General features: G+C 36.1%; 2 protein-coding genes across 6 annotated transcripts; one reads left to right on the plus strand and one right to left on the minus strand.

Annotated features, from left to right (window-relative positions):
- Positions 1 to 8,411: 8,411 nt before the first annotated feature.
- On the plus strand, positions 8,412 to 17,276 carry LOC126623066 (wax ester synthase/diacylglycerol acyltransferase 11-like). Its single transcript, XM_050291851.1, has 6 exons — positions 8,412 to 9,492; positions 13,926 to 13,998; positions 14,308 to 14,375; positions 15,648 to 15,857; positions 16,696 to 16,833; positions 16,968 to 17,276. Exons 1-6 carry the CDS (start codon positions 8,626 to 8,628, stop codon positions 17,121 to 17,123), a joined length of 1,512 nt encoding a protein of 503 aa, XP_050147808.1. The 5' UTR covers positions 8,412 to 8,625; the 3' UTR covers positions 17,124 to 17,276.
- A 167-nt stretch (positions 17,277 to 17,443) lies between these two features.
- Positions 17,444 to 22,462, minus strand: LOC126623064 (filament-like plant protein 7). Of its 5 annotated transcripts, none has more exons than XM_050291850.1 (6): positions 22,121 to 22,462; positions 21,042 to 21,152; positions 20,624 to 20,771; positions 18,474 to 20,475; positions 18,315 to 18,372; positions 17,444 to 18,199 (listed from the first exon to the last, which is right to left on the minus strand). In XM_050291850.1, exons 2-6 carry the CDS (start codon positions 21,138 to 21,140, stop codon positions 17,711 to 17,713), a joined length of 2,796 nt encoding a protein of 931 aa, XP_050147807.1. In that variant the 5' UTR covers positions 21,141 to 21,152; positions 22,121 to 22,462; the 3' UTR covers positions 17,444 to 17,710. The 5 variants fall into 5 exon arrangements, with proteins under 5 accessions (XP_050147807.1, XP_050147806.1, XP_050147805.1 ...); XM_050291849.1 differs by having other exon boundaries at positions 20,624 to 20,777; XM_050291848.1 differs by having other exon boundaries at positions 20,618 to 20,771; positions 22,121 to 22,461.
- Positions 22,463 to 24,341: the final 1,879 nt, after the last annotated feature.

Consider the following 24,341-nt stretch of genomic DNA (forward strand, 5'->3'; position numbering starts at 1 on the left):
GCTTCTACCTATCTGTCCAAATTCATCATAAGATCAAATTCATTTTGTCCAAATGAAGCAAATTGCAGAGCTAGTGTTCATTCCTGCCATGGGTATTGTCCAACGTCCTCGTTCGAGATCGCAAAGTTCTTAGTTTCTTGAGACGACCGGTTTTTTGTCACAGTGCTCACCATGAAGCTGCCGTTAGAGTCCAACTTGAAGCTCAAGGGCGCTAACGATGACGAACGTATCAGATTCATCAACCTCCTGGAGGAAGCCGTAGAGACGAAGGGTATTAAGACCATGCCAGAGAGTTCATCAACCATGCCAGAAAGTATCTGGACAAGGATAGCGCCACAGAGTTCATCAACCATGCCAGAAAGTTCAGAGAAACCAAGGGGGATTTTGGTAAACACCTTCATGGAGCTAGAATCCCACGGCCTCGGAGCTCTTTCTGACGGCAAAGCTTGTCCTGCACTTGTCCTGCACACCTTAGATTCCACTACAAAAGCAAGGAGTAAAGGGAGGTCTCAAAACGTAAAGCTTGTTTTCGATGATGAGTAGCACATGGATGTGTTTGTTGTAAAGCAGAAACTACTTTTGTTTTTGTCGACTACCCACAGAAAAAAAAAACTATGGATGTGTTTATTGTAAAGCACGCACGCAAATCTGCAAAAAAAAAGGAATAAAGGGAGCAGACCATGCCTGCTGACCAAACCTGCCTCCATGTGAAAGTTTCCTCCAATAGCTGCACACGCTATCCGACTATCCAACCATATCTGTAGCAGTTTTTTTGAATGATGTAATTTATTTTTCTTATCTCTCGTAGATATCTGTATAATCCCATCAGAGGGTATTAATAATTAAAAAAAAACGCAAAGCCCAAAATAAATTGGCTGGAATGTTGTGTGGAGGGCGAAGGCCCATAAGCTTAAAATAGCACCAACCAGGTGACCAAAAATACGCCTAGTACTACAAAAAAATTATTCGGCACCCCGCCGTTATTACCATCAACCAAGTGATCAAAAGTACGCCTAGTACTCCAAAAATTTATTCGGCAGCCTGCTGCTATTATCACCAACCAGGTGATCAAAAGTACGTCCAATACTTCAAAATTATACATCAGCATTAATCATGTCAATCATACATAAACATTCATGAGCATTACTCATGTCAATCATACATAAACATTTATGAGCATCACTCATGTCAACATTCATGAGCATCACTTATGTCAACATCCATGAGCATCACTCATGTCAATCAACATAAACATTCATGAGCATCACTCATGTCAATCAGCTTCAAAAGCTTCATTTACAGAGCTCTAGCTTCAAAAGCTTCATTTACAAAAGCTCTAGCATCAAAAGCTTCATTTACGTAGCTCTAGCTTCAAAAGCTTCATTTACAAAAGCTCTAACTTCAAAAGTTTCATTTACAGAGCTCTAGCTTTAAAAGCTTTATTTACAAAAGCTCTAGCTTCAAAAGCTTCATTTACAGAGCTCTAGCTTCAAAAGCTTCATTTACAAATGCTCCAGCTTCAAAGCTTCACCTACAAAGCTTCAGTGCAGGGTATACAAATACCGCATCCGAACAACCGCCACTTCAGCCCATCTCTAGATTCAATTTGAAGTCTCCAGCCAACAAACTTTATTGACCGAAGACTTGGGGGACTACATTATGTACCATATATTGGGCCTCAACTGGGCCTCATGAAAAATACCTGGAGGACTTTAGCCCATTATTTATGTATTGAGGAGCGAGCTCTTATTCTATAAAAGGGACTCCCTCACCATCATTAGAGAGTATCAACTCTAGCCCATTATTCATGTATTAAGGAGCGAGCCCTTATTCTATAAAAATGACTCCCTCACCATCATTAGAGAGCATCAACTCTAGCCCATTATTCATGTATTGAGGAGCGGGCTCTTATTCTATAAAAGGGACTCCCTTACCATCATTAGAGAGCATCACCACCTACTGAGCAACCGCCTCGCCGCAAGCATCAACTCTAGCCCATATTTATGTATTGAGGAGCAAGCCCTTATTCTATAAAAGGGACTCCCTCACCTTCAAATGCCACAAACCGAATCAACCAAGGCAACATAAGCCACAAGCAGAGCAGCCTCGCAACATGTGTTACTTCTAGTTGAGCATCATTTCAGACTGGGCACCGCCTCATATCGAGTATCAGTTCAAGATGACATCTAGTTACTTCAGCCCACACATGGACTAAATTTCAAGTCTCCAGCCAAAAGACTCTCTTGACTAAAGACTTGGGGGGCTACTATTTATACCATACTTAGGGCCTCCGTATTTAGATCCCGTATAAATACCCGGGGGACTTAAGTGTAATTATGTAATAAATGAAGGGGCAAATATGTAATAAGTGAGGAGCTCTTATTCTATAAAAGGACTCCTCACCCTCACAATAAGAGGAGGTCAATTCCTAGACCATCAGAGACCTCGCTCTCTCCCTCCGAGGCTCTGAATCTCTCTCCCTCACAAACAGAGAAATACATAATCAGTGTGGATACAGCCCAAACCTTGGGGTGAACCACAATACATCTTGTGTTCTTTACATTTCTTGCAGATTCACGGTCGGATTTACGTTGTCCCAAGACCTCTGGTTTTGTGCATTAACAAACTTAAATGATATTTTGATGCTATTGGTGATTTATTTTCATCACATAGTCATCAGACATAACGTATAGCTAGTTACAACCCTAGATTATTTGTAGGTACTTATTATTCTAGTATAGGCTAGAAACGCTAGTAAACGCTAGTCATCGATTGGGTAGATGTCACTTCACTTGCTTGCTATACATTTGATTTACTTTGATTTGTGATTGATATTACTTTCTTTCATATGACGAGCGATGTGATAAACATTATACTATTATGGTAACATATTATATGTATGTAGTTTTCACTAAATATGTGATTTTCAAAACGGGATTATTATATTTGAATGATTTTTAACTAGATAAACATGATCCACTGACGCTTTGTTTTTCAACCCCTCAAGACGTAGCGAGAATAAGGAGAATCCCAGAGGTGATGAGTGGGCTTGGCAATGAGGCATCCATCTTCTGGACTTTAGGTGATGATTCCTTTGCTGTAGTTTATGCTAGTTGGTAATAATTGCATGGCACTGCACTCTTATGTGTTTAATGTTGTGTGAAACTTCTAGCTACTTTGATGTGATGTGATAATAATAGAATCTTATCCTAAACTGGTGTCCCCAAGTGGGGAGGTTGATAAGTGAATTTTTTAGCAGCTTTGGATTTTATTAAGGGAGACTTTGGATCCAATCCCTAGCCACTAACATTCTTTGACTAAAACCTTAATGGTATTCAATTTTTGATCAATGTCCCTTGACTTTGTACACCTCATTATTATTGTTAATATGTATTTCCATATGTTTGATATTAATTATTTGACATGTAATGAGATTTAAAATCCCATATTATATGGCATATAAATTAAAACTGATTACAATAAAAAAGAAAATACTCAAAAATTTTGATTGAATAAATAGATAAAAACAAGTAACAATATAACTTTGAAATAATAAATGTCAAACGAATGTACCTATAGTGTTCAAAAAAATTGAAAAATGGTACATTTTATTATAAATATGTATACATTATAAATAAAAATAAATAGATTTTACATTAAAAATGGGTACATTTTACATCAAAAAATGGTACATTTACAAACGAACAAAAAAATTGTTACATTTTACATATAACCAAGTGGCACATTTATAAAGAAAAATGGGTACATTATAAATAAATTATGAGTATAAATACAAATTTTAAAAATATGGGCACAAAATGAAATTAATATATGGGTACAAATTAAAACTAAAAAGAAAATTGGTACAAAATAAAGAGGGGTTGCCAATTAAAATTGGTACAAACAAAAAATAGAAATATATGATACAAAGTTTAATCATAAATAGAAATATACCAAATGTAATGTTTCTAACATTATATTTAGAAATAAATGTAAATAATTTATAATTGAAATAATGACGTTCATTAAAAGCTAGGGACCTTGATAAAAAAAAATTTTAAAAAAAGTTTTAATTAATGCAATAGAAGAAAGAGGGTTGATAACCTAATTTCTCCTTTTATTGAATAATGAACATTCTGTTTAAATTCTTGCACATCATAAATATCTTATTATGGCTTACGTCAATGAGTTGCCTTATGATGTCATCTCTTGATGGGGTCATATGGTCAATTCCATGATAGCCAGCAGGCTTCGGCCTTGTAACTTGTGTTATTGTGGTCAGGGTATGTCAATAGACGATAGAAACTTGGGTCCAAGGAAAGAAGAGACAAGACCAAGTAATGCAAAGTTTAATAGGAAAGAATCTATCACAACCCGTCCCGAATTATTTTTTTATCGATGACATGAAATGACTAAATTGCCCTTGGACGTTGAGCTCATTATATAGTGTTGTGGTTTGAGTTGGGTTATAGACTAATCTAGTTAGTTCCTAAGTTTTGGAACTTAAAGTTAGTGGTTTTAGTGGTTATTAGTAACCCAAAGCTGGACCATACACATACTCACACCTATACCCTTACCTGTTGACCTTTCTCTCTCCTCCCTCTCTCGGTTTTCATCCATTATCCGTACAATTGTACGAACAAACTTCAAACCAACCTTTGCAGGCATGGATCAAGGCTATGAAGGTGGTCTTTGTGTTCTTTGTGAGCTCAGGAGCCCATCCATGCCCTTGGTTGGACGTGAAGACCTCATTTTCCCGAGAACCAGATAACCCAGTTTTGGGTTACTATTCATGCAGTCATGATCGTGGAAGTTTCAGTGCATTTTAAGGTTCTAGGAAGCTTTAGGACGTCTTCTCGAAGCTCAAGGAAGAAAGTTGGAGTGTTTTGGACGTCGGGAAGTCCCAGTTCGCAAGTTTCAAGTTTTGGCCGGATTATCAAGGTTTATCAAGCGAGATTCTGTGGGTTTCAAGGCTTGAAAGTGGTAAGAATGTGTTCTACTCACTCTAAGCTTCATTTTGAGACAAATTTCATGAATTTTGGTTAAGAAATGAAAAAGATATGAATGTTTCAATATTTTCCAGAAATTGGCGATCGCAGCGACGCCAGCGATGGTCTCCGGCAAACCAAGGAAGACGAAGGGGAGTATTCCGTCAAGTTTGACAGAATATTCTAACGACATCAGGTAATGCCGTTAATTTCTGTTAAGGTTTTAACGGAATATTCCTAGCGGCAGTTAAGTTTCCATCAGGGTTGGTCGCGCGTGGGTGGTCGGAAAATTTTTCTACAAATATGGGGTTGTTCATGGTGTTGAGTAGATCACGTTGGTATATTCAAACACCCCATTTGAGCATTGTATGAGAAGTTATTTCCTAGTTTTGTGTATGTGCTTTAAATAACGTTTATTTAGTTATTTCGCATATAAGTAAGACCTCTATGAAGGATGAGCGCCATCAATCGAGGCTCAGGGGCTACGAACCTTTGACATATCAGTGAGTGGGCTTTTGGTTTTTCGTATATACCTATATACTTGAGATTTTTCCCAGAAAATAAAATTGAATGATTATACGTTTTGAAATGCCATGCAAAGTATCTGCCTATTTTATTTATGCATTAGTAGTTGCATATATTTATGATTGGTGTTGCGGACGCACAGGTAAGCCAAGTAAGTTCATAAATTAAAGATATGAGATTACTTCAGTTATGCGAGATATGATGTGATGTATTGAGAGCTCATAAACCTGCACCCCGGTGTTAGTGCTCCCGCCCAGAGTTAGGGCACAGTCCTTCACATGATGTTCACCTCCCGCACCATATGCTTACCTTGGATCCAAGTTAGGTGCACAGGCTTGTTGTACATACCACTTTAGGTGGTTCCGACTCGTAGGCAACTCGCGATCATTCGCACAGCTTTCACGTGATCGTAGCACTAGAGCATATTCATTTTACACCTAGTCTTGTCGTACAAACCACTTTAGGTGGTTCCGACTCGTGTGCAGGATTTGATATGATTGAGATTGGTTATGAGCTATATACTCAGCCGTGCAGGTAACGTTAGGTGGATACGGCTAATATGATATCTGGCATTGATATATTTTAATTGGATTACTTATGGCATTTCATTGAGATATTTTGGCATAGTATATTTCTATGGATTTTCATCCTGAGCATGATTTCTGTTATAGTATATATTAATTTCTGGGAAATTATACAGGTTTTACGGCAAGGGGTTAGAATTTTTGAGAAATGAAATGATTTTGAAAAGCTTTGTTTTTGCCCACTCACACTTTCTGTTTTGCGCCCTTCCAGGTTTTAGGTAGAAATGCTTTGGTGGCTCACGGGGATTTCGACGGTGGTTTTGACAGAGCATCACAATTGTACGATCACCTTTGGGTGTTATATATCTAGTACTTGTCCAGTCGGACTGCACTTAGGCTATGTATACTCTGATGATGTATTTCACACTTAATCTCGCACTTGCACCTTATCTTAATTAGTACTGCTAATAGTTGGATTTTTATTTACTCATATTTCTCTATATCAATTTTACTTCCGCACTGTTTACATGGTTACGTCAATCTCACGTGACGGCCAACATACTCTGATTTAGGTCGGAATGTGTCAGAATCACTAGAATAATGTGTAATCTAAAACCCAATTTAACTAAGACTTACACAATCACATATATTAAATAATATTTTCAAGACATGTGGAATAATATATCTGCAAAATAAATAAATAAATAAATATTATTTGATTGAAATTAATTTGTCGATATTTTACATAAAAATAAAATTAATTATTTGCACATAAATTAATAATGCAAGCAAAATAATTTATCTACAAAAAGAATAATGAGCTAAAACATGCCTATATGTGTAATATATTTGTTAGGCATAAGTCAACTTTTAGACATATTAGACAATGAATAATGTGCTAAAACATGCACATAAGGAAATTATTTGCCATATTAAGCAAGTTTTATGTTTTATATATTAGACAACGAATTTCTTACATCAAACTTTTTTTCTCTTGTAAAATCATTAATCCTCCTTATAATCCGCATGAAATTAATTGTGTACATCAAACATTTAAATAGAGGTATTTTAGGCATCCAAAAGATGTATAATCTATAAAGTCAAACATAATTAATGCATTTACTTATGTAGAATCTAATCACTAGGTTTTATTTGAATAAAAAATTATGTCAATTTTTATGTGGAGAAAATTAAATTTCAAGCACTAAAGTCACATTTTGATTAATTCCTTTTAGAAAAATAAGTTTTAAGGATGGTGTCATTTAAAACATAAATATTATTCTTACCATCAATTTGTACCATCATTTATACTATCTTTTTAAGAGAAATGAGACCCACATGTGCACTGTTCTAAAAACCGGCCTAGATGACGCCTAGGCACTGGACAGTCGAATACCGAACCGATTTGCTCTTAGTTGAACACAAAATCGAAAATACGTTAGGCAGACACCTAGATGGGATTAGGCGGTCTTAGACGGGACTGGGCGGGGCTGGACAGAGACTAAGCGGGGGTATGTGCAGAGTGCCAGAATCTGAAAAAAAAAGTTGTTGCAGGGGCGAGCACGCGAGGAAGAAGATGCTTTCCCTTAATTTTTTTGTTTGCGTGACCCACGTTTGTCCTCTTTATCTCCCTTTCAAATGGTGGGACCACTATCTTTTCTTTTCCTTATTTTATATATTTTTTGAAACCTCACATCATGTTCTCTTCTTACTCATTTTCACAAAAACATCCTCTTTTATTCTTTTTTTTTTTATTCTTTTTAAGGTTATATTTATGAATGTTTTTATAAGACCACACCTTATAATTATGGGAAGAGGATCCATTCCGGATCTTAGTGTCTAGAGCCTCCTCATCAAACAATCTGGACCGCACAATTTAAATCCAATGGTTTCTATTAATTTATTTTCCTGACCCTCCACACACAACCGACCTTGATTTGACTTGCACACCAATCAACGGCCCAAATTGTTTGATGAGAAGGCTCCGGACACTAAAGTCCGGAGTGGATCCTCTTCCATAATTATGTACGTAAAACTCTCCTTGCATATATATATATATATATATATATATATATATATATATATATATTCTAAATAACATGTTATTCAATATTTATCTATATATTATATAGTAAATTGAATTAAATTATATGATATACAATAAATTTACTCAAATCCTTTTAGTCCGTCTAGGCTCCCGCTTAAACTCCGTCTAGACGCTAGGCCTCAGTTCGCCGTCTGATTTGAGCCTAGCGTGTTTTAGAACCTTGCACATGTGTTAGCGAGCTCTACATTTATTAAAGAGATGACACAAATAATGATACTACAAAATGGTAAGTTTAGCACTATTCCATTTAAAAATATGATATTCTAGATGTAAGTTTGCAATAGGTGCGGAACTCCAGGTTCTTGTCTACCCGGTCCCCCGAAAAACTTCTCTATTTCTACACTTGGCTTCTCAATCGGCCTTAAAAGCTAGTGGTCAGTGCATAATTCAGTCTTTTGTTAGCAGCTGGGCACAGGCATCAAAACCTCCCTCCATTCTCTCTCTCTCTCTCTCTCTCTCTCTCTCTCTCTCTCTCTCTCTCATGGGTTCGTCGGCAGCTGACTCCTCCGAATTCAACGAGCCTCTAACCCCATTAGGTCGGTTCTTCCTCCAACCTGAAATGAACCAAATAATCCACTGCGCCATGGGCTTCACAAACCCTATAAACATAGATGCCGTCAAGTCCCACCTCAAAACCTCTCTCCTCCTCTCCCACCCACGTTTCTCAAGCCTCTTGCTTCGCCACTCCAACGGCCTCCAGCACTGGCATAAGACCACCCCCAGCGTCGACCTCGACCGCCACATTGTCGTCATCAACAATCCTGTCCTCACCACATCACCATCCGTTGACCACGAGACTGCTGTCAATGCCTACTTGGCCGACCTTTCCACCACCTCTGCTGGAATACTAGGCACCGACGTCGACAAACCCCTCTGGGAACTTCACCTTCTCATGGCCCATAACTGTGGCGTCTTCCGAATCCACCATGCATTGGGAGATGGGATGTCGCTCATGTCACTGTTCTTGGCGAGTTTCAGGGAAGTTGACCAAAAAGATGACGAAGAAAAGGGTTTAGGTGGTGGGTTTGTGAAGGAGGTGAGATTGGTGAATGGTGAAGAAAAGAATATTAACATACCAACTTTGGCTTCTGCTGGTGGGAAGAGATCAAAGAGACTAGTAGGTTTCACTGGTGGGAAGAGGTCGTGGGTTTGGTTGCTAGAGTTTGTGGAGATGCTGTGGTTTAACATGGTATTTGTGGTGGAGTTTCTGATGAGGTGCTTGTGGCTTTCTGACCAGAAAACTGAGATAAGCGGCGGCAATGGAGTTGAGCTGTGGCCAAGGAAGTTGGCCACGGCTAGGTTTTGCCTTCACGACATGAAGCTCGTCAAGAAAACTGTTCCAAATGCGGTAAGTGATTTCATTCGATAAGCAAACGAAATAAGTCGAGTACATAGAGTATGGTAAAAGCTGTGGCCCTGAAAAAACCTTTTTCCGGGTAAATCACTTGAAAAAAAATCCCGAAGTAAAATGGGCCACTCATGCTAAAAAACAATAGAAAACTAGATTTTAATTATTAAATAAGACGAAAGTGTAAAATATATTTTACACAAATTGAATAAAAATATTGTATATAAATTAGATAAATTGATTTTAGTTTCTAGACTCTATTTAATGTCACATATGCATTTAATCTCCTTTCTTCTGCATAATTTTTTGGTGTCCATGAATTAAATTATATGAACAATATTGTAAATTTTAATACTTATTTGAATTCAAATGAATGAGCTTTTATTTGCTCACATTTTGCAACACCAATTTATGTTAAGTATCTTATATAAGAAAATATTTTGATAAAGACTTTTCGATACATTTATGATTTTGCATATCTTTTTATGTACCACTAATTTATTACAATATTTAGGTACGAACATTTTGGTAAACTAGTTTAGCATAATATGTTTAGATACGGACAATTCGGTACACTAGTTTAGTATAATATATTTATGTACAGACATTTCGGTAGACTAGTTTAGTATAATATATTTATAGGTACGGATATTTTGGTAGACTAGTTTAGTATAATATGTTTGTTAACTACATTGGAGAAGTAGCAGAGATGAACAATTATAAAATTAAGAAATGAAGTTTTACAAAGAGGATAAATGTGAGAAAGAAATGGATGAAGCTTTTGTATTAAACTCAATGAACTCACTTTACTATCTATTTACAATAGCTATATATAGCTGACTAGAGGACTAACTAACTATTACATCATCCAATCTTTTACAACTATTTTGATGAGCTGTCAGAGATGAGTTAGCAGTGATATATTCAACATCCCCTTTCAATCTCAACTAGGTTTCCCAATTTGAGATTGAATGAGTGCTTTGACAAATGCAGAATTATGAAGTGCTTCTTGTCCATATACTCCTAGCCCTGCTCCCATCATCAATTAATCATTTGTTCTTGGTGTTTAAAGGTGTCTTCATGCATCTGCATTGTCTTTTTTTATGGTACCCATGCTGTGATTGTCAACCATTATGTTTTGATGAACTATAGCCTTTTTAATACTTCCCTTTCAGCCTAGATTTCTGAAAATAGTCCAGTCATCCACCCGATGCACATTTAAGCTATTGATACAAAAGATTTGCAAACTGACTGCACCAAAACTTATGTCCAGTTGTATTATCTTGCTACAATGCATCATCTGTTTTTCTTCCTGTATGTCCACAAACACTCTTGACAAATTCTAAGGCAACAAGAGAATGACACTCTTGACAAATTCTAAAGCAACAAGAGAATGACACTCTTGACAAATTCTAAAGCAACAAGAGAATGATACTCTTGACAAATTCTATGGAATTAAAGAAAGAATGATACTTTCTTAACCATCAAGAAGAATGACATTTTCTTGAAATCTTGTAAACCAACAAAATCACTGAATGAAACAGTAGTTTATCTCATATATCTTCAACATGGACCCATATATCTTCAAGAAACCGACTATAAATTCCGAAATCACAAAAATACAACAAAACCACCAGAAAACCACACCAAGAATGTAGAGCGAATATCACCTGAGAAGATCCCATATCACAAGGCAGACACAACAGAGAATCAAGAAACAGACAACATCCCAAATCTGCAAGATCTCTCCACACCAGAGAAAGGAACACGGAGCAATGGCAAATATAGAACTCAGAGAGCTGATTTGCAAACACCACAAAGAAGAAAGAAATAGACCAAAATCTTGCACAATCTTACACCAAGAAACCAACAAAATCACTCTTTGACATTTCGTCAAACAGATAATGTGCAAGAATGCACTTGCCAATTAAGGATGACATTTGAAAAAGTTCTTGATGTCTAATATGATGCAGAGTCCATCATCATAAACTGGTGACCCAGATGTGATAACGACATTGTTGGGTGATCGTAAATTGGACACCAGAGGGCATTCAATGTTCGAAGTCAGAAAGTTGATGATTGGAAACGGGACGAGTAGCAGCAGAGAACCATACTAAAATCTACATAGTGCCTTAGAGGGAAGAGAGTCAAATTCCACACCAAGCTCCCAAATTTTGAACTTTCCTCCACACCAGCTACCAACATAGCAATTCGGAGTTCCACTAAGGGAGACAACGATCCGAATCACAACAAGCAATCAGACTATTAAGGTTAGGGCTTCGAGAAGCCGCAGGCTCGCAATCTCCATCGAGGTAAAGAAGAGGATTCTTGTATCGGGTTGGAGGGGTGGTAATATGTTTGCTAGATGTCGTCTGTGGTAGAGATGAGTTGACGACCCAGATTGTGGAAGCCCAGACGAAAAATCAACCAAGAAGTTACAGGACCATCGCAGAAGCACCGAAGAAAATCTAATGAAAAACGATGAAAACGACGAAATCTAATGAAAAACGAAACCACCAGAGTCCATGGCGTGGCTCTGATACCATGTTAACTACATTGGAGAAGTAGCAGAGATGAACAATTATAAAATCAAGAAATAAAGTTTTACAAAGAGAAGAGAAACGTGAGAAAGAAATGAATGAAGCTTTTGTATTAAACTCAATGAACTCACTTTACCATCTGTTTACAATAGCTATATATAGCTGACTAGATGACTAACTAACTCTTTCAACTAACTATTACATCATCTAATCCTTTACAACTATTTTGATGAGCTGGCAGAGATGAGTTGGCAGTGGTATATTCAACAATGTTTAGGTAGGGACATTTAGGTACACTAGTTTAGTATAATATATTTAAGTGCAGACATTTTGGTACACTAGTTTGGTATAATATGTTTAGGGACAGATTTTTCGGTACATTTATGTTTTTGTATATTTTCTTATGTTCCACTTAATAATTATAATATAGTTAGGTAGGGACATGTACACAAATTCAGTCAAATATATTATGATACAGATATTTAGTTTACACTAATTATAGGAGTAAAACAAAATTAATGAATTAAAATATGTCTAATAATAAAATTAAAATTTAAGTAGAGACATTAAATAAGATATCCATTAAATATTTAAACAAAAGTATAATATAAGTTTGAATCAAGGACGCAGAAAAATGACTAAAATTAATATGTAATTTAACAGCAAGTTTTTATTAAATTTTAATCTTCTTTAAAGATTAAAGTTTAAAATCTCTAAAAACAATTACTTACAAAATCTTCAAACAAACTAACTCATTAATCAAGGTGGACTAATATCATCCTAAAAGGACACACCACGATGACGAAAAAGGGAAGCGAGTCGCCCTATGCGCCACCATGCTTGCTTACATTAAACAAACAAGAAAAAAATGAAAACAAATATAAGTTTGTGGTTTGTATATGTAAAAATACATTGCTGTAGTTAGACATTAGGCACATTCAAACATTAAATTTTTTATTTTTTTATAACCAACCTACCTTGGTTCAGTCATGCATAGGTATGAAAATTCAAACCGTTAAACTCGATAACCGCGCATGAATAATCAAATGAATGGGCGGATTTGAAGATATGTGGAAAAACCGTCGATAATATTTCGTTACAATTTCAAATATGATTATAGGGGTCCTTGATCCGTATTTGTCACCAAATCTACTCCGAATAATATATATTATACATACAATATAACATAATATATTTTATTATTTATATGAATATATATATGTAACATCCCATATCGACCAACGGAGAGGGGGTGATATGCTTTATATGTACATGCTCTCCTCCCTATAGCACGAGGCATTTTGGGAACTCACTGGCTTCGAGTTCCATCGGAACTCCAAAGTTAAGCAAGTTCGGGCAAGAGCATTCCTAGGATGGATGACCCACTGAGAAGTTCTTGTCTGAGTTCCTAAAAACAAAACCATGAGAGAATGGTAAGCCCAAAGCGGACAATATCGTGATACGGCATAGTCAAGACTGGGATGTGACAATATATATATATGTATGTATGTATGTATATTCATTAGTATTGAAATTATTTGATAATTTGTTTCGTCTTTCTCTTGTAGTGGCTATTATATTTGCTTTCGTCATCCCTTTTCTTTTTCATAGGACCAATTTGCCTTAATTTATTATCATAAATACTTCCAAAAAGTATTGTTATATTTTGTATGATTTGATATCGATATTTAATGATCGAACTAATATCTATGAATTTATAACATGTAACGAATTGAGGATTTTTCACATATAAAATGTTGGCAACTTAACACTACAGAGAAAATTGTTATGAGCGCCATGATTTAGAAAAATAAAAAGTAAATATATCCAAAAACAAACAGTTGGTCACGGTGTTTTTACTTATGTAAGTATTTTTTTTATGCCACCATGCAGACCATAAATGATGTTCTTGTTGCGGTTGTTTCATCTGGGCTATCAATATACCTAAGTCACCAAACACCAAAAGGTATAATAATTTAAAGGCAATCCATTTTTGCAGTCCTTAATTTTGGGGTGTGATATCCACATTCTTCTAAATCGGATGAATTGAATAAGATCAACAAACATAAATTAACAAGGGGTGTGTGAGAAGTAATTTTGGATGTGTTGATAGCACACCCCCTTAATTTTCTTGTACAACGCCAGAAGGGATCAGAATTTAAAGGCAACCCATATTTTCGGTCCTTAATTTTTTTGTACGTCTCGTTTGAATTATATAAGTTCAATGGCATTCGATCACGTATCTTAATCTAAACCCAATTGTTCTTCCCGTCAGTTTTGTCAGAGGGACTTCGAATTACTGGGCTGGCCATGGTAAATTTAAGACAGCAGCCTGGAATGGAGGTTTGTAACTTTATATATTTTATATTTATTTTTAGAGTAAAGTTACATTTACCACATATTTATACTATCTCTCTAAATACAAGTAGGCCACGCTAAGGTCTCATCTCTATCAAATAGATGGTACAAATAGGTGGTAAGAGTAACATTTTTGTTATTTTTTTTTTATAATTAATTACATAGGTCAATAGATGGTACAAATAGGTGGTAAGAGTAGCATTTTTGTTATTTTTTTTATAATTAATTACATAGGTCTGGGTCGGTTGACAAATCGTGTTAAAGTTATTGTGCCACCAGCCGGCCATATATACACAATTTTAGAAAACCACCTATTGCCAACCAATTGTTACCATACAGTTGCCAAAAATCGGTTCAGTCAAAACCGTTGGCCGGTTCGATTGATAAAGGACACAACTTGCAAGTAGCAACTGATATAATATAATATTTCACTAACTAATATAATATAATAGTTCACAAACTTGGCTTATTAATTGAAATGTCTCATGAAACTACCATTTAGTCTCAATTTACCCTTTGAAACTAGTTTTTCTCACTTTGCCTTCTGAACCAGACATTTTCGACTGTCTTGGTCTCACTTCGCCCATTCTATTAAAGGGCTGTTAAACTCAAGGGTATTTTAGACATTTTATTTTTTACAAATTTGTTTACCTCTAACTTACACACTAAACCAATCTCAATTCCATTTTCTACAACTCTAATTAAAGCCATGAGTTTTGGGCATTTTTAAATAAATTATTCAATCAATAGAAAATTTTCGAGCAACAAAATCATTATATTAATCAAAATAAGGGTTACATTTTTGTTCTTAGAGTCACTTCACTTGGAAGGCATCCAAGTATTGGCTCAAAACTTTGCACTTGAAAAATACTCATTACAACAGAAAGAAAACATGATCAACCTATTTAAAGATCTTTATAATCGAAATTGGCCTAATCATAAGTTTCATCCATAAAAAAATGATTTCAGATTAGTTCCACAAAATATAATCTTAAAAACACCTTTAAGCTATCATGTCCAAATATTCCTCAAACCAAAAAAAATCATCTAAAGCAAATGTGCTCAGTTTGCAACCGAAAGTTTTACATTGTTGCTCCGAATTTTTGTATTGATTGAATAATTATTTTTAAAAAGGCCCTCACTTATGGGGTTTGAATTAACGTTGTCAAAAATGGAATTAGATTGAATTTGAACATAAATCATTTGCTGAATTTGGCTGTACAGTTTTACAGTTAAAAAGCTTGAACATGTGATCAGGTATCCGATATGATGAAATCTTCTGGGTCAAGTTGGGGTAACAAATTCGGCATGTTTCACCTACCTATTCATTGCCATAAGAGCAGCGGCACTGATCCTCTTGAGTGTCTGAAGAGAAATAAGGTGATGCTTGACAGGAAGAAAAAATCTGTGGAGGCTCATTTCTCAAACAAAATTGCATGCTTTGTTATGACCTACTTTGGACAAAAGGTGAGGATAACAAAAAGAGAAATGTTAAGGAAACTTTTTCAAAATTGAGACTCTCCCTCACTTTATGTTTTTTGCACAATTATCGCGCCAACATTATAAAATATTGTGCCAAAAATATGAGGTGGCGGACGGTCCATAATAAGTCTCACTTTGAGACCTACTCCAACCCGTGGAGTAAAACTCAAATTTTAGGTTCAAAATCTACCTCAACCTACTCCAACCCTTAAGTCAAATATGAGTTTTAATCCAAAACTCATTTATGGGGCAAATTTAACCTAGAATTCCCCTGAGTTTTTTTTAGTTTTATATTTATAGATTTATTGAATCCAACGGTTAAGATATAATATGATCAAATTTAACGGTAAGAAAAAAAAAATCTAATGGTGCAAATTTAAATCCACCTGCTAAAATAATAAAAAAAAATTATTTCATGTGTTTCATATTCTTTCATAGTGTTCCACAAATTTAATTATGTCAATTTAGTGATTTTTCAATATTTATCAGAATCTAAATATTTTGATATTAAAATGTTCATAAAATTAAATTAGGATAGTCTATATAATTTTTTTTTTAAATTACTTTAAAGAAAAAAAATTATCCTAAATTTATTTTTTAATAATATCGATCTTAAAATTTAATCCAAAAAAGTTGGAGCAGAAAAACTATTTATGAGTTAAAAATTTTAGATTATAACTCGAATACGGGATGGTCTTAGAATTTCTCTTAACAAATTGCACTTTTTATTCTTTTGAAACAATTAATTAAATATTCGAGAATACCAAACAAAATTGGGTGTTAATTTTTTTTTAAAATATTATTAATATCCATTCTACTGCAGATTGCAACCTGGTTTCTTTACAGGCTTGTGTGCAATGCTAGCTTTACCATCTCAAATATAGTTGGCCCGCAAGAAGAACTTGCACTTGGAGGCAACCCTGTAACTTACCTAAGAATTAATGCATCCAGCCTGCCCCAGGTATGTGTGTGTGTGTATAAATATATATATATATGTATACACACACATATATAATCCCAAAGATTAACTTAAATATATGTAATGTGAATATATATGTGATAGAACATGAATGATTTTTCTGGCTGGTAATGTAGGCACTTGTAATGCACTTGGTGAGCTATGCTGAAAGAGCAGACTTGCAAATTTTGGTGACCAAAGATATCATCCCTGACCCTGCGTTTCTCGCCAAGTGCTTTGAAGAGGCCTTGCTTGATATGAAGGAAGCAGCTGCAGCCATCGGTCGAACCTAACAAGCACGACGTAACGTCTCTACGTTTAATGGAATGTTATATTGTTGTATGAGGTTGAACACAGTGATGGATAAGGGATACAGTTTTACATCCCATTAGCATGGACAAATTTTTCTATATTAACATTTATTTATGAACATTTCCACTGGAAAACACGGATTAATTGGTCGGCTAATGCTATTGGTGGAAAAAGGTTGAGCCCATGCATGACGACGTGAGTTCGAATCCATCAGTAGCTAATCTAACATCTAATCTAACAAAATCTATCGTTTGACCAAAAACAAAATATGAAATTACAGGTGGGTTTACTCAGATTATAATTATATAATGCATCTTTAGGATTAGATTGAATTCATAACTGAAGAATGGGGGTAGATTAGTGATAATCTTACAGGCTTTCACACTTACAAACAAAGACATACACATCAACCATACTTACAATGTCATAGTTCTCTCTCACTCTCTTACTAACCCTACACAAGAAAAAAAACCAAATCTCTCAGGAACCCTCTAAGCGTTGTCAAACAACCGAAAAGCATAAGTAAAGTCACATATTTGCCTCAGTAGGCATGATGGCTCTTGAGCAATCATACTTTCGCCAAGGATTGGGGTTTCTTGGCGCTTCCTTTCTTTCTTCGCAGCAGTAGCCTCCTTAGCAAACCAAAACCTCCTTGTTTCTTACTCGGCACAATAGCCAGACTCCCAACTGCGCTGTTACCACCTTTACCCCTTGAACCTAGATGCCCTTCCGGCATATGTACCAGAGCGATAGGAGTGGACAAGGCATTGTGACTATCAGACTGAAAAAGCGATGGTTTCTGCGGATCTGCATCCGTTGTTGTCTCATTATCTTTTGGAGACTTGGGATTGTCCTCAGCTAGCATTTGATCAAGCAGGGAAGAGCGCCTGTTCAAGTTATTGCTGGTGGCATTGGCTGCAGTGCTGGTTGTGGAGAACACCTTGTCAAAACGTTGTGCTTCCCTTGGTGTAGTCAGTGCCTTGATCTGTTTTCCTAGGTTTAGGATGGTTTCTTGACACTCTGCCAGCTTCACCGAAGCTGTTGTGATTTCCCATCCCTGCAAAATATAACATGTCACATTGCTGTGCCTAGTGAAAAATAGTTTACAAATGTGCTCGATTACTTATTTTCATATAATGATAGTGATGATTTCTACATTCCCGTGGACTTACGGAAGGGGATTGTTTTTCGTCTTGGTTTATGCCATGCGTTAGAGTCTCCTTCTCAGCACTGAGTTAAACATTTCACAAATCAGAGTTGTCTCATCAATCAAATCAACACAAGCTTTACATAGTTTCGGCAGAAAGAAAAATCAGGAGACCGGAACTTACCTTTGTAGCTGGAGCTGAAGCTCAAGACATGTTGCTTCTAAATCTTCACAACAGTTATGTTTATCCTCCAATTCAACTTCTAAAGAAGAAAACTTCTGGAAGACTTGTTTCAACTTTGCTTTGGCAACAGTCAGTTGAGTATCAAGATCTTCATTAATCGACTTCTGATTTTCGATCTGATCTACCATCACCCCCTCTGATTCTTTCAGACTCTCCACTTCTGTCTTTAAGATTTCAATTCTTTGTTGTGATTCCTGAAGTTGTATGACCAACGCTTCATTCTTTTCGGTTGCTGACTGCAGGCTAGCTTCCATATTCTTTAGTTCATCTTTCAATCTGCTGTTTTCTTCTTGCAGTTTATCCTGCACCATATTCAATTGAAGTGGAACATTTGTTTCCTTTGAAGAAGCAACTAAAGGCAGACACAACAACTGCTCCGCAGACGCACCCTTCACTCCATTATCTCGTCGGTCTTCAGGCCAACCAAATTGCTTATTGATTTTATTCCTCATGCTTGAAGCATCTTGACAACGTTGGCTGCCACTATCTTCCACTGAAGTGTCAATACTCAAAGCTCCACCAAAAGAATCTACAGGATCAGATTCTGCAAGAGGCCTTGAGACTGCACTTCTACGAGGTCCATTGTCGGTTGGTGGATTTATGTAACCCAAGGCAATTTTGATGTCCTCAAATAGCTCATCTAAACTTCGTTTCGAAACATTCTTTTGCTCCAACATTGCTTTTAAAACGACCTGAAGCCAATCAAAAGAATTCTCTGACCTTGAATCTTTTGACAGGCCGTGCTTTCTCTCATCACTGTTGGAACTGACTTCAACTGGTACAAGCTCCCTACCGGTAAAACAATGTTGATGCCCATTGTTAGGAGGTTTACCAGCAGAAACTATTGCCAATTTCTCCATCTCAACAAAATCATCCATTAAGCTAATGTCTGAACATTCCTGTGGACTTTTAAGTCTGTCGTTTTTAAAATGTTCCAACTCTGAAATTAGAGCACTAGCCCAAGATTCGGACGAGCTATCATCACTGCCAATGTCAAACCTTGAATATCGAGAAATGTCATTACATGGTACCAGCTCCATAGATTTATGGAATTTAGAAAGCTCTCCAAGCTGAGTCTCAGCCTGTGACAATCTGGAAGCTGTTCGAGAATATGTGGTCCTTGAAGAAAGGAGTTCGGCATTTTTTTTTGTTAAAATTTCTCTCAGAGTTTTGTTTTCTTCTTCCAAATCTCGTAATTGCTCAATCACGAGACTCATCTTCTTATTTGAAATTTCAGGAGAATTTCCCATGTTGGCATCTTTTGCAACCATATCTCTTGTATGATTCTGCTTTCTTCTTCTCATCTCGGTCTGATCCCTTCCCAGCATTTGAACCTCACTCTTCATATTCACCAAAGCAGTAGGACCTGGCAGCCGCTTTCGCATAAGGAGATGAAGTCTCTGACATTCTTGTTCTAACTTTGCGATTATCCTCACACTCTCCAAATGTTGTTTATGGGATTCTGCAGCTGACCGACGGTTGTATTCCATCTCCTCACTTCGGATCTCAAGTTCCTTCTCAAGCATGTGAAATTCATATCTTAGAAAAGCATTTTCCTTTTCTGTGGAATCCAGTCTAGCCATTAGGGCACTGAATTCTGCATCGGTTTGAGACTTGTGTCTATTCAAATCTTCGATCAATTTGTCTTTTGCTCGAAGGGCTCTGTTCAAATTAGTATTTTCAGCAACCAAGTGTGTAAGCTGTTCACTTGTCTCTCTCAACTTCTCTTCTAACTTTTTCTGTGCCTTCTCATACTCTCTTGATGTCATCATAACTGCTTCATGTATTCTTTGCTCCTGTTCTTCTTGAACAAACTTTAGCTGCTGCATGCATTCGTTCAATGCATCATCTGAATGAGTTGATCTTTCATTTGTGGATACTCCCTGCCTCAAAGGTTCCTCTAATTCTTGCTTTAAAACCGACTCTCCTGCCTTCTCACTACCTGAAACAATAGTTATTTATACAATCAGCAAAAACTCAAAAGGAGCATTCAATGAGAAAATAGGGATTTTACCGATGATATAAAAAACAACGAAGCCTGTAAAGAAAGATTTGTAAGTTGTAGAAAGAGAAGAATAACTTACAATCACCTGCTATAGCTTCTTCTTCCGGTTTTGCATGTTCTGGAACGGGATCTTCTTTTACAGTGCGGTCTAGGAGAACTGAAGCTAACTTCTCATTTAGATTTTTCCTCGATCTCTCTGTTTCGCTTCCTTTCTCAGCTGGATATGAAAATGTCTGTACCTAACATGATAAAACATCGGTAGTACAATAATCAGATTAAAACATCTTTGCTCCCCCAGTAAACTACTCCAATATATGCACATAGATGGATTGTATACTATAAAAGGCTTAAAACAAAAACAGCAGATGCGCAAGTCAAATGAACATATAAGCTGCATATCCGAGGACAATTGCTGCGCACAAGACAGACAAAATGCAGGAAACGAAACAGTATTATACTCGGGAAACAAATTGGCTGATCCGAAATGCAAAGTGATTGGTTACCTCTTCTTCAATTCTTCCCAAAGGAGTGGCAACTTTGTTAGTTGCAAGAATTGTCTTCTCTGAAGATTTTTTCCTCCAAAGCCAAGCCTTGTGGTCCATGATTTCGGGTCACTATTCAAGAACAGAAACGGATAACCAATTAAGCATGTAGAAAACTGTCAGTAACTTATAAAAGAAACAAAGCATTAGAGTAACAAACAATGTCCTTAAAAATGAAAGTGAAATGAATTGATTGCCTAACTAAGACGCTGTTGGTAACGCAGGGATAAAAACTCGAAATACTGAATTTCCGTTTTTTTAACTATCCGGTATTCTAAAGTATTCTCATCTATGGGGAGGAGGATTCGAACTTGAGTGCAAGAAGAGGCACAATCCCGGACCAACTTGCCTAACCTGCGTCTGCTAGAAACAAAGCATTAGAGTAACAGTGTCCTTAAAAATGAAAGTGAAATGAATTGATTGCCTAACTAAGACGCTGTTGGTGACGCAGGGAAAAAAACTCGAAATACTGAATTTCCGTTCTTTTAACCATCCGATATTCTGAAGTATTCTGATATAGGAAGATTCCAACTTGAGTGCAAGAAGGGGCACAAACCGTGACTATCTGGCCTAACCAACGTCTGCTAGAAACAATTAATGATCATAACCACAAAAAGGAAAGCATAGAACAAAGATTTAAGCACCCTAATTTTCTCCCAGTGCAGGCTCCAAAATTTTACAGTCCACTGAGGCTGCATGCAGCTGAAAACCTCTCAAAAGGAAGAAGGGGTGATCAACCACAAGGTAACAGTGGCATTTCTCCGTCTCCGATCAACAAAATAAGGCAGAATTTTTAGCTTTCATAACCAAATTGCTATACTCTTTACCAATCTAAACAAATAGACCGTTTTACTGCCGTAAAAATATTTTTAAAAATTAAAAACAAATAAATTAGGATTAACCATGGTGAGATTACCACCAAATTTGAGGAAACAAGAAGTCTTGCAGTAAATCTAAAATTTCTTAGCATGGTAAGAGCGAGGAAGATCATGCATGAAGAAAATGAAGGTAAACAATTATCTGAAACCAAAAGTTCTCACCTGGGCAATTAAGAGAGAGACCAAAATGCTAAAACAGTGGTGCTCCAAGAACTGTTTCCACCATGCCTTACTGTGGAAGTCAAGGGAGAAGAAAACAACGACTTATAATACCACAAATGAAGAGAGACTTTCTTCTTCATGGATCAATAGAATCATAGGATGCTCGCACTCCACCGACAGTTTACCTCTCTCGGTAATAATAATCAATGAGAGAGAGAGGGAAGAGAGAATAAAAAGAAAAAAGAGCAAAAAGGAAAAGCCAAAGAGAAAAAGAAGTCAAAGAACAACGGGCCACAGGTAGAACAGGAGAAAGAGAGAGAGAGAGAGAGATGGGTTGAATGCTGTGTGATTTAAGTGTGGTGGTTTGAGTTGGACAGCAAGAAGACGCTTAATTAATGGCATAACCAGTGGTCTTCTATCATAGTAGTAAAATGGTTCGAAGCCCTTAATGTTGGCGTGAGTTCAAATTATGTGGATGACTAATCTAATATTTAGTCTAACAAAATTTATTATGGTTCTTTACAACGGCGGTAGAAAGGTGTAGAGCTCTACCATGATAGCATGGGTTCAAACTTCATCAGTTGTATTCTTCTTCACTTGTAAGTAAGAGGTCTTAGGTTCGATTCTCGTCAAAAACGCCAAATGTGAATTTGAACTACATTATTATTAGCTCATTGTGAAGTTAAGTTCATTTTTTCTTTTTTAATGTAAATAACAACATTGTTTACAAAATAAAACCTATCGTCGGAAAAAAAAATTAAAAAAATTAATGGCAAGTGTCACTGTGTCACGCATGGTGGAGGTGGGAAAAAGACAAATAAAGGGAGAATAAGACACGAACGGATTACCAAGTTTTGGTGGATCCAATCCAATTGTGTGTGTGTGTGTGTGCTTGTAGTATGGAGTTGATACGTGCTATTAAGTTAGTGGGATGTGTGAGGCAACAAAAGTATGTACAAAACCTTTGAACAATGATGATGTCCTTAGACGAATCATTACTTGTTTTAGTCCCTACCAAATTTAATTAATTAATAAGCTTTGCATTTATTTTGGTAAACTTATGATTATTTTATATAATGCTTTGAGCTTGTCTTACATTGCCACTAAGATTTTTTTGTGTTGTTAATGTGATTTTTGTTTTATATGATAATTCAAGATATAATATGTAGGTTCTTGACTGTAGGTTATTTCTTATTCTTATTATTGGCTGAGATGGAACTCGAACTTCAAAAATTTAAAAGGAGTGGTGTTATTCATACACCACTTAATCTTTTGTCGTTGAATTAAATTAATTAAAGAGAATCAAGGGACATAAGTTAATAGTAATTGTGTGTGAATTAAAATGAAGTATGTAGATGGCACTACTTTTTATAAGTGACATAGTACTAGACTAGCTAGTTGATTTCTGCATATAGAGAATTTAAGATTAGTTCAAGCCAAACTTGAATTTGGCCAATATATTGAATTGGAATTTAAAACTATAAGAGGCAAATACAATTCAGACATTACACATTTTGGTAGAATTTAAAATCATTCACCTAAGGCCATCTCTAATGAAAATGTCAAATTATTAGTCAATATAGGATTTGATAAGATTTTATTGGACTTTGAAATCAAAGTGTGGTCAATTAGGATTTTAAAAGAAGATTTTAAAAGACTTTGAAATCATGGTGTAATCAAAGTAGGATTTAAGAGGATTTTAAAATTACATCAAAATTTATGGGTAGCCAATTGAGATTTTTATTAATTTTTTTAGAGTGATTATAAATCTATGTGAAGTGTATATAACCAAAACCAAAAAGAATCACATCTCACCCTCTAGGATTTCAAATCTAGCTTATGTTCTTCTAATCCTCTCTCCTCATTCCTCACTTCTCACCGGTCATTGTCATTAATCCTATCTTCTTTGAGTCCAATTATGCCATGTCTCAACACCATGTTACAACCCCTCTTTTCCAACCCAGTACCAGAAACACAATCAAACGTCAAATACAACCCACAAAAGAATATAAGAATGGCAGATATAGTTTTTGCTAACTCCAAATGTATTTACATACAATGCTATCATTCGTGGTCTTTGTATGCCAAGAAAGCTTGAGGAAGCATGCTCCATGCTCAAAGTTTTGGAATCCAGAGGCTGTGATCCGAATTTTACTGTTTACAACACCTTATTAAGTTATTTGCAAAGTATTGGAAAGCTTGCTTCAGCTTATGAAGTAAT

Source organism: Malus sylvestris, chromosome 5, assembly GCF_916048215.2.
Source record: "Malus sylvestris chromosome 5, drMalSylv7.2, whole genome shotgun sequence".
NCBI lineage: Eukaryota > Viridiplantae > Streptophyta > Magnoliopsida > Rosales > Rosaceae > Malus > Malus sylvestris.